Source organism: Ictalurus punctatus, chromosome 16, assembly GCF_001660625.3.
Source record: "Ictalurus punctatus breed USDA103 chromosome 16, Coco_2.0, whole genome shotgun sequence".
In the NCBI taxonomy this organism is placed as follows: Eukaryota; Metazoa; Chordata; class Actinopteri; order Siluriformes; family Ictaluridae; genus Ictalurus; species Ictalurus punctatus.
The window spans coordinates 26,423,083-26,440,960 of record NC_030431.2 but is presented as its reverse complement, the minus strand read 5'-3'; the positions used below and the strand labels follow the sequence as shown (position 1 = coordinate 26,440,960).

Here is a 17,878-nt window from a genome sequence, read left to right as displayed (position 1 = left end):
CATCGTTTGGATCGGTCACGTGCCTAATGTGCATAGAACCGAAAAAATGATTTAAATCATACGAGCGTAGACGAACGTAGAAAACGAATCGCCTGTCGGTGTAGGAAATAAACATATACCGATCAAATATAAGGATCACAGTGAAGAGGAAACACGTCCCGCTCCGCTCTCACCACCCGAAAAGCCTCGTTACGACCCGATACGCCTCTCCGACCTGCCGGAACTTTCTCAGGCTCATTAAAGCATGAAGAATTCCAGGGAAAAGAGCGAGGATGTGGAGTTTCAGTAAGGCGGATACACGCACAAGCACTAAGATGAGAAGTGAAGGACTTTGTGACGTGATTGATGAGCGTGGAGATTAACATTGCGTGCGTCTGTTGCGAAAGCAAGGTGTTCTAAGACAAGTCCCGTCTCGTACTCAAGTGCAACATCACAGAGAAGGATCCGGTAACAATCCTGAATGTCAGACCGTGACGAGTTCCGACGTAGGGCAAGTCAGTGCAGCCTTACGTGAGGAAAGAAAACACAGAGCGTGGACTTTTACTCAAGTTAAAAGTAAAAATCATAACGACGCCGTTATAAAATCTCTCACGGAGTGTAAGAGTGCTCTAGTTGCTTGTGAACCTGAACTATCCGGGCTAAAAGAATGTAATCCAACCCCAACGTATGAGGAGATGGTTATGTGGATAAGTGTAAAACATGACATCATCTTCGGGGAATGTTTCAGTGACGATCTGCAGAGATTTTTCTGGTTGCGTCAAGGACAAAAATGTTCTTCCCGAGTCGTTTTTATTTTCCACAGCAAAACTGGGGAGTTTTTTTTTTCTCCACGTGGCTCCACGCGAGTAAGAACAGAGCGTGTCCTCGGCAAGTATCGTTAACGTTATCGTTACGTATCGCGCTTACAGCAAACACAATCCGATATTAAATCACGTATTAATAATTCATCGTGATAATCATTTCTCCACCGCTGTTCAGAGTACAGGAAGTGATTTTTTTTTTAAATGTTACCATGACAACCATACAACATTCTATTCAACCAAAATCGTTTCACCCCCACTTTTTAAGTTAATCGCAATAAAACCTCTCTTTCGCTCTGTTCACATCATCGGTCGTCGAGATCCGGAAAACACGCTCGCACAAACACGCACATTCTTCACAGAGAGAGCGAGAGCGGCGAGGGGGTATTTCCTGTCCGTTTCATTTAATCGATCGATTTCCTTGTGAAATCGTACGAGAAGATTTAACCTATCTAAGCTACATCAGATCTCTTCGGTATTGGTGCTTTCGGCTGAGTTTAAGGAAACGATCGTGAAGGTAGAGAGAGAGAGAGAGAGATCTCGATGTGATGCTCGCTCGACCGTTTTTAAACTCTGCCTCATGACCAGACGTCAGTAAGTAGGAATGTGTGATCCTGTGTGTGATCTCCAGACCCGGGGAAAGAACCCGTCTCCGTAAAGCTCTACGCATTTACTTTCAGATTAGACCATTTGAGGATTTAAATACACTGCTGAAGAACAGTGCATTTAAAAAATAAATAAATAAATAAATAAATAAAAACTGACTTTGTTTTTTCCCCAATTAGTGCAACGAGGCAGAAAATCGAGCAAGCATGTGTGGTAATCCAGGTCCAGAACACACCATTACCACACACACACACACACACACACACACACACACACACACAATATAAACCCACTTCATAACATGTTAGTGTTCGAAAACCATCAGAAACACACTTTAAATTACAAATTCACGCCGTTTAGTTAATCCGAGCAATCCGATTTCTGCAACAACCTGCATTTCTCAAACCGATAAGTTTTATACGCTCATAGAAACCCTCAGCAACAAACACTCGGACATTTCGTGTTGTTTTTTTTAAATATATAACTGCGGTATCATCGTAGTATCGTGATCATATGTGATTAGTATCGCGATATAACCGGAGGACCTCCGGTGGATATTGGGGTTTAATCTCTGAACAACAGCGAGTTTTTACAAGCTTTATAAGCTCATTTCTAACAAATAAGACATTTTAAAACAACGATTGTGAAATTTAATCCTCTTTTAATCCGAAAGAAGTGTCTAGATTGTTTTAAAAATAGGTAAAAATATATTTACTGTTCTAATGAGTAAATACAGCACCTGGATTTAACTATATATATATATATATATATATATATAATCTTTTAAACTACACGAATCATGATACTATACTAATAGTGTAGTGGTTTATTAAATATTTAGACTTCCTGTGTGTATTATAACATTTCAGGAGGTATTTATGGTTAAGTCGCTGAGTTAGCAAGAGAAGATAAGCTAGCTAAAATGTTTTAACGTTAATGTTTAATGTGAATGTTCGTGCCAGGAGCAGAAGGTTTATTTAAACCACTGGAACATTTTTTTAAATAAACCGAACAAGAAAAGAAAATAAGAATTCAGGATACACGGTTAAACTAGAGAAACGGCTAATCTGGTAAACAAAAACGAAAAAAAAGAATCTATGGAGTTAGCTTACCTTAGCTTAGCATAATGATAGTGATAGTGATAGTGATAGAGCATGTGTTTGGGTTCCGAATATCAACGCTAATGAATAAATATTCCCTAAATATTCCATTGCGAGGCATGAAGCGGTCTACAGATAGCAAACACATAAATATGTTATTAATAAAAAGAGAACATTATTCAAACACACACACACAATAATAAATCAGCCTCGCGCGCTACTTACACGTAGATAATGGACATGAAATGCATGAGCCAGAGGACAATAAATAAAATAAATCCGAAGATGGAGAAGCCTTGCATAGCGAGCTCCAGCAAGGCCATGGTGTACAGACACCGCCGGGCAGTGTGTGTGAATGTGTCTGAGTGCGTATTGGCCCCGAAGTCCTGTGTGCTGACGGATGGGGGCGGGGCTAGAAAACATCCTGCAGCGGAGTGCCTGCGTGATGGGCGTGGGCATTGTCGGTGACGTCAGACGTTTCCTCTGCATAAGCCACGCCCACCCCATGTCCTGGCCGCCGCATTACCCGCAGGATTTCAATATTATACAAATAATACTCTTCAACTCATCATCATCAACACTTTCTGTCTTTCCCTCTCTCTCTTATATATATATATATATATATACGTATATATATATATACATATATATATATATACATATATACATATATATACATATATACATATATATATATATATACATATATATATATATATATATACATATATATATATATATATATATATGCATATATATATGCATATATATATATATATATATATATATATATATATATATATATATATATATATAATGTACAATACAATAAAAGGGTTCGTTAAAGGGTTCCATGCCAGGCTGTATCTGGAATCTTTTCTAAAAGTATAACCCCTTGTTCTAATGTTCTACATAGAACTCTTCTTTCCTCTTGGCTTAAGCTGAACTGATCTACATTTACAGCATTTGACAGACACCCTTACCATTTGTACTGCTGAGCAGATGAGGGTTAAGGGCCTTGTTCAAGAGCCCAGTAGTAGCAGATTGGCAGTGCTGGGATTTGAACTCACAACCTTCCAAACAGCAGTCCAATATATTAACCGCTAAGTCATGCATATCTAAGCCCTGCCTACTGATTTCTGCCATGATAGATTTTTTATTTTATTTTTTGCTCATTTGCATAATATGCAAAACCTACTTTTGCGCACTACTCCTAGGATCTTCACAAGTTTAGGGCAGTGTTGACTCAGCGGTTAAGGTTCTGAGTTACTGATAACAAAATCAGGGGTTCAAGCCCCAGCACCGCCAAGCTGCCGCCTTGAGCAAGGCCCTTAACCATCTCTACTCCAGCGGTGCTGTATCATGGCTGCCCCTGAGCTCTGACACCAACTTCCAACAAGCTTGGATATGCGATGAAAAGAATTTCACTGTGCTGTAAAACTCCTTCTAAGTTTGGTGTCAAACTACTCAGGAGAGTGTGGACCTCACCGATAATCCAGAACATGTTGAGAATTGTAAACACCACATATCTATCAGTTCTAACAAGGTGAAGCTAGCTGTAATACATGATTATAGGTTGTGTGTATTTTAATTATCCTTGAAAGACATATTCAACCAGCATTAAGCTATCATCACAAAACATGCTGTGAATGTATATATACATGATGTCTTCATTGTTTGAAGTAACTTGGAAATAACTGGTCACTGGAAACACTATTGCAAGAAGTCCTTGGACCCCACACATCATCGCTTTTGGCTATATATATTTCTTTTAATGTTTTTATTAGTTGTTGTTTTTTTTTAGTTAACTCGCTTTGTGTGACTTTTAACACAACCTGTAGCATTTGCGATTGCAGTTTATAAAACTTTTCTGAAATAGGTGTTAAAATAATCCATTAAAACGAAATGTTTAAGTTTCTCGCTTGATGTTGATTATAATCTGTCCACGACAGTCTTATGTCTCATAAGTCTTTATACTCTCAGGGAAAAAGTGAAACTCTGAGGTCATGGCCGCTCCTTGGTGAGTTATTACACGTGCGATGACATAGCAGGTGTGTGTGATCACTCCTAAGACACCAATAGAGCATGGGTGAGTGAAGTCCAAGGAAGCCTTATAAATTATTATCACTGGAGATGATAGGCGTTGTGCCTGCATGGGCCAAAAATAACTCTTACTGAGCAATTTATAGTCTTATATAACACAGAATTATCACCTGGGTCTAGATATTAAAAAAATGATAACATCATTAAGCAATAGTGGTGACACGGTACTAACTGCAGAATGGATTTTAAAGGTGCGGTCTGTGATTTTCAAAACACTTTTGTGTAATGGTAACTCATGTCTCTGTGGACCATCAGCATGCAACCAGTCAGGACAAGTAGGCACCTGTCAGTAATTTTATGGGCGTGGCTTTAGAGGGTGAAGGTCTGAAGGTCTGAGAAGGTTTGAGAAACACTGAAGGTCTTAAGCTACATTCGAATAAAGCTCATAACTCAGAATTTCCTAACCTAAACCAAAAAACCCCCCAAACTCTTAACTCGGAATTCCTGGTAAGGAAGGTTTCTTCAAATCAATTCACATTTTTAAATGAGTTTATAGTAGTATTTACTATGGAGCGATGAAAAAAGATGCTAATTTTAGCCGGTTAGCTTGTTGCTAGCAAAGCACCCACACTTTAATAGACTCACACATTCATGTTCTTCTCATCAATTTATAGCTCGAACGTACCGAGTTGGAAAAGGACATCATTTTTAAAAAGTTCAGACTGAAGTCAAACACAGTATTACGTTTTGCCAAAATCGCTTACTGCACCTTTAAGACCTTTAAGAGGTGCAGATTTCCATGTGTGCTCTCGTTTTAAAACGATTTAAATGAGGAAGAAGAAACTGGAGAAATCAGTTGATGGGAACAGGAAGTTGTGATTGTTTAAAAAGTGATGGAGAAACAGGAACCAGCATGTCTGTGTAAAGTACATCATGCCCACTACATATTATACAATCAGAACAAACAAAAAAACCCAACGCAGTATTGTTGTCATGGAGTGTCTTTTGAAAGCACAATCAGATGAACGTCATGGTGAAAGCATTCAAATGTGTACAGGTTTACACCTCTACCTTCTGTGAATGAGTTCTACATGACATATAGACTGCACTCTGACCTACAGCTAGCACTTTTATAAACACAATACAATAATGATAGCATCCGAAACCACCATAAAACTGCTGTGTAATTATCGTGACATGAAAATGAACAGCTCTAGGGAATATTTATAGTGTCCTACCGTTCCTGAACTGACTCAGGAACTGGACTTTCTTAAGTTTCCTTTATTTCTTTTCTTTCTAGGGACAGTTTAGCTGATAAACTGTAATCATTTAAGCTTACAGTTCACAGCTGTGAGGGGGGAAATGTAAAGAAGAGAATACCTGAGTGAATAGGAGTGTAATTGTGATTATAGTTCATACATGATGGCAGGCTGTGATAATAACAGTGTGATCATTTATAACTAATGAAACAGAACTAAATAAAATATCTGTATAGGAAGGGTTTAAGGTCTCAGACAAATCAGACACTGCCATCTTGTGGTCAGGTTTAAGAGTTGCAGCTCTGTTCATCCCGGAAATAGAATAATGCAGCGTTCGACGCCTCCATTTTCTTCTTCTGTTAGCAACGAGCTAACAGCTAACTGTGATGAGTGATGCATTTTTCATGGCTCTTCCACAGAACAATGAACTGTAGAATCGGTGTTATATATTTAACAAGTGAATATGTCTGTATGTTGAGTGATCTACAGCTAATATGTACAGTATATACAGTATAACTCATTTAAAGTTAATACGTGTCGCTGTGTTTACGTTACTGTGAGCGGCCATTTTGAATCGACGTCACTCCCTGAACTCGGGGTTGAGGAGACCGTCTTGAGTTCCTGTGTAGGAATTTCAGATTCCCAATTTTATTGTTGTTTTTGTTTGTTTGTTTGTTTGTTTGTTTGTTTTCCCCTGGTTGGAATGCAGCATTATTTAATCATAATATGTGACCAATCATAAACTGTATGTAAGCTAAAGATGTTGAATTCAGGATTGTGATTGGTCAGAAAGTGTTGATTAATTCTCTAGAATAGCAGCTCTAACAGTAGCGCAGGTTTATATTAATACGCTCGTTCTAATACGTTGCCGTTTCTAAACGCTCCACATAACTTCTGTAAAGAGAAGAAATGTTTCTGTAACATATATGGAAGGAGTCTCCAGTGTCAGTCAGAGGTAAAGCTGTAACTGTAAGCTTTCTCACATCTTCAGGATAGAGGGGTTTACACTTCTTTGCGGTTTCTCTGTAACAAAAAGACAAGCTGCGTTTATTTTGTCTTATTAACTTGTAGAGGGAGAATAAAGAGAGAATAAAGAGAGAAAATAAAGAGAGGGCTGGTGAGGGAACGAGTGTTTATAGCTGCTATAACATAAGAGTGAGAACAGGAACTAAGTTGCTTCATAAGTATTAAATGTAACTATAAATGGATAAAAGTATATGTAATTTCTTTAATAAATAAAATGTTGCAAAGGTCGGCAAGATGCTGTGGTATAAGAGGAATAAAACATCTAAAAACAATCAACTTTGGCACTGATTATTTTCCTATAACTGCACACTCTGTCCTGTTTTCTGTGTGAAGGTGGAGGCTGTATGTGGTAAGGAGAATGATCATCTTATCTTCAAAACGAGAAACCTCATTACTGTTCTGGACACCTTCTTGTCCACTTGCCTTCAGTGTGTGTCACCAAGGGCAAATACAGAGGGCAGGTCGATGGGTGTGTGTTAAAAAATATTTAACCAGGGCTACAAATATGTGAACAATTCTGCTCTTTTGTAACCCTGTTTACATTATTATTACCTATAGATATCTAATACAACATTATCACTGTCATTTATTAGATTTTATTACTACAGTAAAATGTCACACAAGATCACTGTGAAAATAATTCCTGAAGCTTTACTATGTCTGCTGTTGTCACGTGTGTGATGGATGACGTGACCTGACGTGATGTCCAGTGTGTTATTTTACAAATTTACAAATTTTACACATAAAATAAATGCATTGTTTATCTATCTATCTTTCTATCTATCTATCTGACCATCTGTTTGTTTATCTATCTATCTATCTGTCTGTCCATCTGTTTGTTTATCTATCTATCTATCTATCTATCTATCAACCTGTTATGTTTGTCTGTGTATTTATATCTGTATGTCTTTCTATCTATCTGTCTGTTTTATTGTCTATGTGTGTTTATTGTGTCTATATATTGGTATCTGCCTGTATGACTATTCATTTACTTGTATGTCTCTCTCTCTCTCTCTCTCTCTCTCTCTCTCTCTCTCTCTCTCTCTCTCTCTCTCTCTCTGTACTGTTCCTTTAAGGGAACTTTTCCGAAAAACTCGATTCGATTCGGTGATGCTTCAGAATCGACTCTCTCGATCGGTACACTTAAAGGAGTCGTTCAGAAGAGATTCGGTTCTTTAGTGATTCACTGGTATGTATATAATCCTGTGTTTGTGATAGAGAGAGAGAGAGAGAGAGAGAGAGAGACACGCTGGGCTGAAGCTGAAGTATTTGTCACGCTGTGGATCCGAGTCGGGATTAAAGATGCTTGTGCGGAACTTGTTCCGGGCCGTGATCATGGGTCCTCCGGGTTCGGGGAAAGGAACCGTGTCGTCTCGGATCTCTGAAAGTTTCGGGCTGCAGCATCTCTCCAGCGGGGACATGTTACGGGCCAACATTAAAGCCAAGAGCGGTGAGAAAGCTCCTAATGTCATCTCTGTCTCCAGCCCCGATCAGACCGAGCAGGAATTCCGGTCCTGAAGCTCAGGTGTCTGATCTGATCTGATCCGTGCAGCGGAACAGCGGGGAGATGAAAGTGAAACGGGGCGCGTGACGATTTCACACGTTTTCACGCGCTGAAGTTACTGCCTTGTTTTTGTTTTTGTTTTCTACTAAACTGCTTTACGCTTTTTAATCGTCTCGCTACGTGAGCTGTTTTTTAATCTTGCATGGAGTAGAGTGTGTGTGTGTGTGTGTGTGTGTGTGTGGTGCCTTACCCTACATAGTGTCCTGCTCTCTGGGCCACTGGTTATAACTAATATATAACTTGTATTTAAATTCTTGCTCGAGTTGAGTTCTCTGCATAGTCTTACTTTCCACTTCCTGTTAAACTCTCCTTCATCTTCTGTTTACACACACACACACACACACACACACACACACGCACACTCTTACTTCCCTGCACAGATCTCAGAAGTGTTCAGGCCAAACTAAACTAACAAGCCTAGTTTTATTTCTTTTCCTGTATGTATGTTAAGTACAGGACACTCCACTTACACACTCTCATCAGAGGACGAGGGAGGAAACTACAAGCTGAAGGTTCAGGAGCAGGCCTCGGTTTAATTTATTTATTTTGGGCTACAGCCAGACACACACACACACACACACACACACACACACACACACACCCCTACCCGATCTACTGATCACAACATGCGCCGGTGCGTGGTAACCCTTCGGCTACAGAGAGTTTAATATCCTTTCATATAACAGAACTATTGTAACGTGTAAAGAATGTGGGAAGAAAAATTAAATACACTGGATCGAGTACATCAGAATTCACCTGAAAGACCCCCGAAAACACACACTCAGTGAGCAGTTCATTAGGAACACCTACTCGTTCATACATCCATCTGTTTTCCCTAGCGCTTATCCTGCACAGGGTTGCGTGGAGCCTGGAGACTGTCCCAGGGGCTCGGGGCACAAGGCGGGGGACACCCTGGACGGGGAGATAACCCATCGCAGGGCCAACTCATTCATGCAGTTATTTAAGCAGCCAATCGTGTGGCAGCAGCGTAGTGTCTACAGTCCTGCAGATACGGGTCAAGAGCTTCAGTTAACGCTCACATCAGACATCAGCATGAGGAAAACCCGCGAGCTCTGTGATTCGGAGCGTGGCGTGGATGTTGGTACTAGATGGGCTGGTTTGAGTATTTCTATAATTCCTTTCTGATCTGCGATTTTCACACACGGCAGTCTGGAGAGTTCACTCAGAGTGGAGCGAAAAAACAAAAAACATGGCGAGCGTGACAGTTCTGTGGGTGGAAACGCCGTGTTGATGAGCGAGGGTCAGAGGAAAAGTGTCCGATCGGTTCAGGAAGGATGTAGTAACTCGTATAATCACTCTTTACACCCGTGTTGAGCAGAAAAGCATCTCGGCATGAACGAAACGTTCAACCTGTTACTCTTCCGTCAGCGAAGGACAGGAATCCCACGCTACAGCGGCACAGACTCACGGTTTTATCCCCGGGTCTTTTTCCAGTCTCCACATGTCCGGTCTGTCTGATCTCTTGAAAATACTTTCAGCTTGTCATGTCACAGAGGAACAGTAGAGGAGTGTAAACTCTGTGATGAAGACGTGGAAAACTGAAACGTACAGCTTCACCTCTGACTGTTACACAGCGCTGACACTGGAGACTCCTTCCACACACGCTACATAAACATTTACTCTCCTTACTGAAAAATCTGTGTATGCGGAGCGTGCGCTGTACACGTCCCTGTGAACGAGCCGTTACTATAGAAACCATAACGTATCAGAAGGGCCGCATTAATATAAACCTGCGCTACTGACAGAGCCGCTGTTATAGAGAACTAATCACCACCTCCTGACCAATCACAGTGCAGAACTCGGCAGCGCCGCGGTGTAAGAGCATGTCTGGGGTAAAATGTTATATGAATGTAAGTTGAGTTTTATTTTTTGGTGTTCTGTACAGAACTGGGTCTTCTGATGAAGTCGTGTATAGATCAGGGTCAGCTGATTCCCGATGATGTCATCTCTCGCCTCATCCTGGCCAGCCTCCGAGACATGGAGCAGAGCAGCTGGCTGTTAGACGGTAAGACTCCCTCACACTCACGTCATCTTCACTCCATCTGTGTTTATGAGACGAGAGATCAGAATTTCAGCTTTTATTTCCTCAAATTTACATCTAGACGTGTTAAACAGCTTAGAACACGACACCTTTTGTCTGAACCCACCCAGTATTTTCCCACGTGATCAAAAATATTGGAACCTGTGACTGGCAGGTGTTTCTTGCTGCCCAGGTGTGTCCTGTTAGATCATTTAAAGAATTAATATCTCTGAATGTCTACAGTTTGAGCCCTGGGTTTCACCTGTGAAGACCACACTTCTGGTTAAAAAGGATAAACCAACATGAAGATCAGAGAGCTGTGTATGGGAGAAAAGAGGGGAAATCTAACAATAAAACAATAAACAATAACAATAAAACCCCAAAACAATGTCTGTATCATCACCAACAACCTCCACAGGGCAGGGTGAAGGTATCACTATCCTCTGTTTGAAGAATTCTTCGAGAGCAGAAATGTAGAGGCCAAACCACAAGATGCAGACCACTCATCAGCAGTACGAATCAGAAATCCAGACTGGAAGAAGTACAGAGACGATCCACAAAAGTTCTGGAACCGAGAAGAACTTCTACCAAAGTGACAGAAAGGTCAAAGTGTGGAGGAAGAAAAGATCTGCTCATGATCCAGAACATACGAGCTCTTCTGTGAAACATGGTGGAGGTAGCGTCATGGCTTGGGCTTGCACGGCTGCTTCTGGAACATTCTCACTGATCTTTATTGATGATGAACTCATGATGGAGCAGCAGAATGAATTCAGAACTTTACAGGAACATTTTATCTGCAGATTTACAGAGAAACGCAGGAGGAACTTCATCACGCAGCAAGACAACGATCCAAAACACACTTCCACCTCAACACCGGACTTCATCAGGGGGAAAGTGGAAGGTTTTAGACTGGACACATCCATCACCAGACCTTCACCCAACTGATCAGCACCTCACCTCCTGAAGAGGAGACTGAAGGGAGAAACCCCCCGAAACACACAACTACTGAAAGAAGCTGCAGGAGAAACCTGGAGAAGCTTCACAGCAGAAGAAAGCAGCAGTCTGGTGTCAGTGAGGCGCAGGATTGATTCAACCAAACATTACGTGTTATTCACTTTTTCATTTACTTCAAGACTGATCTGTTCCTATACTTCTGCTCACCTAAAAATTGCATCGGTGCCATGTTCTAAGCTTTTAAACACGTCTAGACGTAAATATGAGTAAATGAATTCCAGCTGAACTCTCTCTCTCTCGCTCTCTCTCTCTCGGCAGGTTTTCCCCGGACGGTGGCGCAGGCTGAGAGTTTAGACGGCGTGATCACCGTGGACACCGTCATCAACCTGGACGTGCCGTTCGAGACCATTAAGGAGCGTCTGACGTCTCGCTGGGTTCACCTGTCCAGCGGCCGCGTCTACAACGTCGACTTCAACCCTCCCAAAATCCCCGTGAGTGACGAGATCAGCACTCGGCTGTGTCCTCCATCACGATCTGTCCTTTAGAGGTGCAGGACGAGATTACAGTCAGGGTGTAGATGAGTTAACGGGACCTTATCTTATTTACATGAAAAGAAACTCAATCAGCGGACTGACCTCGGACCTGCTGATGAAACCGCTGAAGAGATTAGCGGCTAAGACGAGAACAGAGGCCGATTGTCTTACTCAGACTTTGTCCTTCTTTCTCCTGAGGCTTTGGAAAGGTCAAAGGTTATTGTCTATTGAGAAACTCATGAAGAAATCACGTGTTCCTCTGGGTTCGTGCGGCTTTTAGCGTTTTGCAGACACTTTAAAGTTGGATTGTAGTTCTTCCTGTGAAATACAACACATAAACAAACAAACAAACAAATATCAAGTGAAAATATTCTAAATAAATATATACAAATATATTAAATATTTCTGATTAGTTGTTTATTACTTAATCCGTATGAGATTCTGAACTGTTTATTTATTTATTTATTTATTTATTTATTCGAATGTCAAGCTTGAACTTTTTGCTGTTGTTGTTGTTTTGTTTCTTTCTAGAAATAAACGCTTTAAATCATAAAATATAAAATGATCTGCCAATAGTTTAGAATTTTAAGCTTTGAAATGTCTAGAAATAGGGTCCATATTTGTAATATTTACTGAAGAATCTCCTAAACAGGAATATTACATCAGAGCTTCATTGGTTCAGAATATTTTCACTTGATTTGTGTTGTTTATTTATTTGATCTTTCATATTTGTTTAGTAGTCTGTGACCGGTATTCGGTTATGAAGCCTGTTTCTCAGTGAAGCGTGCGGCGTGACGGACGTCAGGTTAGAAACATGAAGCCGCCTGTGATTATCCTGTGAGTTAAACGTTTGTGTAGAACGTGGAGCAGGACTTCCTGCAGAGTTTCTGAAGGTCAGTGAAGTCCTTCAGAGAAATAACTTCCTGCCACGCTGTAGAGAAAATGCTGTTTATTTCCTGCCTCTGCTGCTTAAAAATAACAAACAAACAAACAAAAAAGGTATGAATGTAATGTAAAAGTCTACTCAGCAGAATTCCGGAGCTGGTTTACGTGACGTGTACTTATCTCCACGTGACGCGCGAGCGGCCTGCGTCTGAGTCTTCGAGCCGGTTTGAAGGTCACGTCTGAGGAACAGCCGTTTCTGTTAGAAGGCTGTGTTTATAGAGTCAGAGTGCTGGTGTGTGTGTGTGTGTGTGTGTGTGTGTGTTTCTCTTTAAGAAAGTACCGGAAACACACGACAGGAATCCTCCTCCTCCTCCGGAGTGATCCTAGGAGTGATTTTGGATTTAATGTGGATTTTTTGAAAATTCAGGCTCTGCATTTTTAAATGCTCCTCCGTGGGGATTGATGTGATTGGCACCAAACATGGAGAAAATTATGCCAAGACACGGAAGATGCGAAGTTGCGGAGGGATTTTTGATATCTCGGACGGTCTCGCCATGACGAGGCAGTAAATTTAAAGGGAAAATAAAGGCAGGTAAAGGGAAACAGGAAGTGTGTCATCCTCTGCATGCATGGAGTGATTTAGATGAAACCAGAGCTGTATGTTTGGTCACACGTGGTCATAGCGCCACCAACTGGCAGCAGGAAGTGTGTCACTTAAAACAGGTTTTTAAATATATGTCTTCATATATATATATATATATTTACCTGAATCGCTTCAACCTTGGTCAGAATATTGTCAAAACACGTCTGATGTAAAATTACGAGCGGAGTCTTGATATCTTAAACAGTGTAGCCGTGGTAACGCATCAAACTTTACTACTCTTTGTATATTCGGGTGTTTTCCTCTACAGCACTCGCTTCTCTGCACGTTACTTTCATACACCGACCGGGTGGTGATGGCACCGCAGTGCTTGGGCCCGTCATCGCTGCTTGCAGCCATATTTCTTTATTATTCTTATTTGCAAAAATGTAAATTCTTGCAGTAAAGTGTGTCTGTGTGTGTATATATGTGTGTGTGTGTGTGTATATATATATATATATATAAATAGCTTTATGCGTTAATAAAAGCTTAGATTAAGTAAGATTATCAACCTGACTGGGTCATGTGGGTGTTTTTACTTTTGGAGATAAAATTTAGGGTTTGGCATTGTTAAAATATGAAAATAAATTTCAATCATTCTAAAACGGATTTATTTATTTATACTTTACAAAATCAGTCACTGACCCTGAGGCTTTAATATCAAACTTGAATTGAAATTCCAGTGTTTTTTGTTGCTTTCTTGGGAAGAAGGTCGTTTGCGGTTGCTTTCTGATTAAACGTGAGCTCGGCCCGGACCACGTCGGTTGTGTGTGACTGTAAACTGCAGCTATTTCTGGACGTGAACCCGCGCCAGGTCTGTGTAGGAGACTGATATGAAATGAAGCGGGTGTGGAGAGATTCGTTTAGACGCTCTGCGGGCGTGTCCTCTAACAAAATAAAAAACCCTAGTCAAATAAAAACCCTAGTGACATGAAGTGGACGAAGATTTTTCTAAATGGAGATTATGTGGAGAAAATGATCCACTTTTGTAATAAACAAACAAAAATAATCATTAACTAAGGCTTCTATTTGACTCTTTGACAGAAAATATTGAGACTTCCTGTGATAAAGATTACACTAATGTACGCCATTTAATTCTGTGTGTGTGTGTGTGGTGTTGATTAAAAGATCCTGGCTCAGTGTGTTGTGTGTTGCGTTGTGTTCACCGCAGGGTCTTGATGATGTCACCGGTGAGCCGTTGACGCAGAGGGACGATGACACGCCCGAAACGGTGACCTGCAGGCTGAAGGCGTATGAAACCCAGACTCGACCAGTGCTGGAGTATTACAGGTAGGTGGTGAGGACGGGGCGCCATTTCTTATGAGCTGTTACAGCGGTGGTATGAAGAAGCAGAGTTACTGCTACCGCCAACTTTTTAGTGAAATTACTCCTTTCAACATAATTTATTTTATTTTATTTTATTTTTAAAAAATTAGCAAAATGACTCGGCAAAATTATTTTAGGGGTGTGTTTTTTTTTGTTTTGTTTTTTAGGAAAATTAGTATTTTTTGGTTTTCATCAAAACGATATAATAAATAGTAAAAGTTATTTATTTATTTATTTATTTTTAGCAAAAATGACTTTTTAACTGAAGGACTCTTGTATTGTTGGATGTAGTTGCTGTCACCACCTTGAAGTTGATTATTTTCCTCTAACAGCACGTCCTTGTGTGTGTGTGTGTGTGTGTGTGTGTGTGTGTGTGTGTGTGTGTGTGTGTGTGTGTGTGTGTAACAGGAGTAAAGGAGTTTTGGCGACGTTTACCGGAACTGAAACCAATAAGATCTGGCCTCATGTTCACGCCTTCCTCGCGAAGAAGATCCCACGGACTCAGCAGGCTGGGGGAGGAGTTTAGTCGCGTCCCGACCGTAAAGAATTGGCTTTTGTCCGGAATGTTAACGACTCACTCTGGTTTCCATGGACAGCGATCACGCTGTGTTTTTGGTCACTCTTTGTTTTTAATGGTAGACGATTTTAGTTCTAATCGAAGTTAAATCTGTGTGACGTGAGCACGCGGTAGTGTGTTTCAACTCGATCTCGGTTTATTTCATTCTCTTTTCCTCACCGGTGTATTTAGTTTTGAAAGCACATTCTTTAAATTCTTTTGATTTTGCTTCACTCACAATCTCTCCTCCTCTGTGAAACATGGTGGAGGTAGTGTCATGGACCGGGCTGGGGTAGAAGCAGCCACGCAAGCCTTTGAAGGACTTTATTAACAAAAATATCTAGTCCATTCTTTTGAACCATTACATCCGCTTCTGAGAGAGGGAGAGAGAGAAAAGGAAAATATTAAAATGATTAAATAAAAAAAGAAACGGGAGAGAAAGAAATGTTCTGCACAGGAAGAGAAAAGGAAGCATTATTTTTTTCAAACTGAATTTTGAAATCATTTTAAAAAAAGAAGAAGAAATCTATTCTGTGTATGGACGCACGTGTCCAACAATAATTCAAACACAATTTACATTTACAAAAAAAAAAAAAAGGGACAAAAATACACAAGAGATAAAAAATAAAAATAAAATAAAAATATTTTTTGAGGGAAAGTTCGGGTCACCGATACAGAGTCTAAAAGTCATTAAAGTTCAGATGTTTTATTTAAACGTTGAGGGATTCCAGATTGTGTTGATAATATGAATGTGTTGAAAATAATTTTCCTCACAAAGTCGCCTTAAACTCATAAACTCCATCACCGTTTCGTTTTACGTGTCTGAATCTGAATTTCAACAAACCTTCATAAATGACCTGAAATACATTTTAGAAATGATAATGAATGTGATTTGATATAAAAAATTTTATATCATGAGGAAATGTAAAGATTTTTGTAAAATGTATAAATTTACTGATTTCACGCCATTGAGCTGAATAATGACGGATGAATAAATCATTTTAAATATAGTTTCCTGCGTTGCATTTATTTTTATTCAAAAGCTCTCAGCAAGTTGAATTTTTTTTTAAGCCTTTGCAAAGAAAAAAAAACTAAACAAACAAAAACAAACCCATACATACCAAAAAAATGATGAAAAATTTAGGTAATTATTGTGTGCTCACGACTTACTTTCTCGTTTTCTTAAAATAATAATTTTTAAAAAAACGAGAAAGTGGCAAATTTTTTTTAAAGTTTTTTTTTTTTTTCAGATTTTTAAAAAATTTTTTTAAAAATGTTTTCAAACGTCCCTTCAGGCTGTCTAGAAATCCCACTTACTTTTAGTTTAAACATTTTTTACCCCTATTATTATTATTATTATTATTATTATTATTATTATTATTATTTCAGAATCAAACTTCCTGTTTACATAATTATTGGCACCCTTCACACTTAAACACAACAGTTTTACACTAACTGTATTTTCTAAACATTTTGTGATTTCTTTGCAAAAAAGTTGGTTCTAAAATGATTGGCACCCTGTAATTATTACCTGCTGAAGCTGTGTGTGTGTGCGTGTGTGTGTGTGTGTGTGTGTGTGTCCTGAAGAAAATCCCTTCACTGCAAAAAAGAATAAAACTAATAATCATCTTGGCAAGTGAATACAGCAAGTAATAAGTAATAGAATATTTCTTATTAAGGGATTATTATAAATGAAATGTACGATTATTCAGCGTGGTTTTAGACGCTTTTAAATATTTCACGCTTTACATTTTTAACATTCTGTTGTCAGATATTTTTGCTCTTTTTACAAGTGACTGCTTAAAATGAGGAAAATAATCTGCTGTAGAAGTACACTGACATTTAGTTTTAAAAAAAACTTTTAGCAATGGTATATTTGGATTATTGTAATCTTGTACATTAATCTTAGGAGATTAGGAACCTTGTACATTGGGAAATATTTGATCAATTAAAATATATTTAAAGGTATTTTCTCTTTCTGTTTTTTTTTTTTTTGTGGTGTGTGTAATTCCTGGCAGATTTATAATTCCAGACTTTTTTTTTTCTTTTTTAAGTTATTCATATCACTGCTCTGATCTTGTTAATTATTTGAGTTATTTGAGTTTAAGTGTTTATATATAATTTTATATCAGTTACCTGACTTGTGTTTTGATTTTCCCCACAGTGAAGGAGGATGCGTTGTTTTTTACTCCCGAGTGTGTACGTTACTACTTTATAGTTTAGTCATTTTGTCTGTTTTCTTAAAGGGTGCCAATAATTCCGAGTTAAAGCTTTATTAGAAGTGAAGTGTGTGGGTTTCGTTCAACACGACGGTGCAAATTCACATGATTACAACTAATAATCCAAGTGGCAAAACTGGAGATGAAGCAGAGTGGGGGAAGAACACTCTTTTTGTCCACTTTATTAAGAACACGTGCACATCTGCTTATTCATACGATAATCCAATCAGCCAATCACGTGTCAGACGCACGCCCAGAGCTTCAGGAGAAGATACGGGATGTTTTTCCCTCAGTCAGGTTCAGGTGAGTCCGTGCGTTTCTTTTCT

At 39.4% G+C, this 17,878-nt stretch overlaps 2 protein-coding genes across 2 annotated transcripts in view; one reads left to right on the top strand and one right to left on the bottom strand.

Moving 5' to 3' along the window:
* The window catches only part of ugcg (UDP-glucose ceramide glucosyltransferase), a 29,777-nt gene extending 26,886 nt beyond the window's left edge, over nucleotides 1-2,891 (bottom strand). Inside the window, exon 1 of the mRNA XM_017488659.3 lies at nucleotides 2,732-2,891. Within this exon, the coding sequence (XP_017344148.1) occupies nucleotides 2,732-2,829 (98 nt within the window). The 5' untranslated portion in view covers nucleotides 2,830-2,891. The remainder of the gene's footprint in view (nucleotides 1-2,731) is intronic.
* Nucleotides 2,892-8,016: 5,125 nt separating this feature from the next.
* Nucleotides 8,017-16,343, top strand: ak3 (adenylate kinase 3). The gene is made up of 5 exons (XM_017488665.3): nucleotides 8,017-8,284; nucleotides 10,305-10,424; nucleotides 11,712-11,884; nucleotides 14,623-14,741; nucleotides 15,186-16,343. Exons 1-5 carry the CDS (start codon nucleotides 8,137-8,139, stop codon nucleotides 15,301-15,303), a joined length of 678 nt encoding a protein of 225 aa, XP_017344154.1. The 5' UTR covers nucleotides 8,017-8,136; the 3' UTR covers nucleotides 15,304-16,343.
* Nucleotides 16,344-17,878: the final 1,535 nt, after the last annotated feature.

What these genes read in the sequence shown, in the direction of transcription:
- ak3 (XM_017488665.3), top strand. Translation starts at nt 8,137, where the DNA reads ATGCTTGTGCGGAACTTGTTCCGGGCCGTGATCATGGGTCCTCCGGGT. An exon ending in CAACATTAAAGCCAAGAGCG is followed by an intron (nt 8,285 to 10,304) that starts GTGAGAAAGCTC and finishes TGTTCTGTACAG; the next exon opens with AACTGGGTCTTCTGATGAAG. An exon ending in CCAGTGCTGGAGTATTACAG is followed by an intron (nt 14,742 to 15,185) that starts GTAGGTGGTGAG and finishes TGTGTGTAACAG; the next exon opens with GAGTAAAGGAGTTTTGGCGA.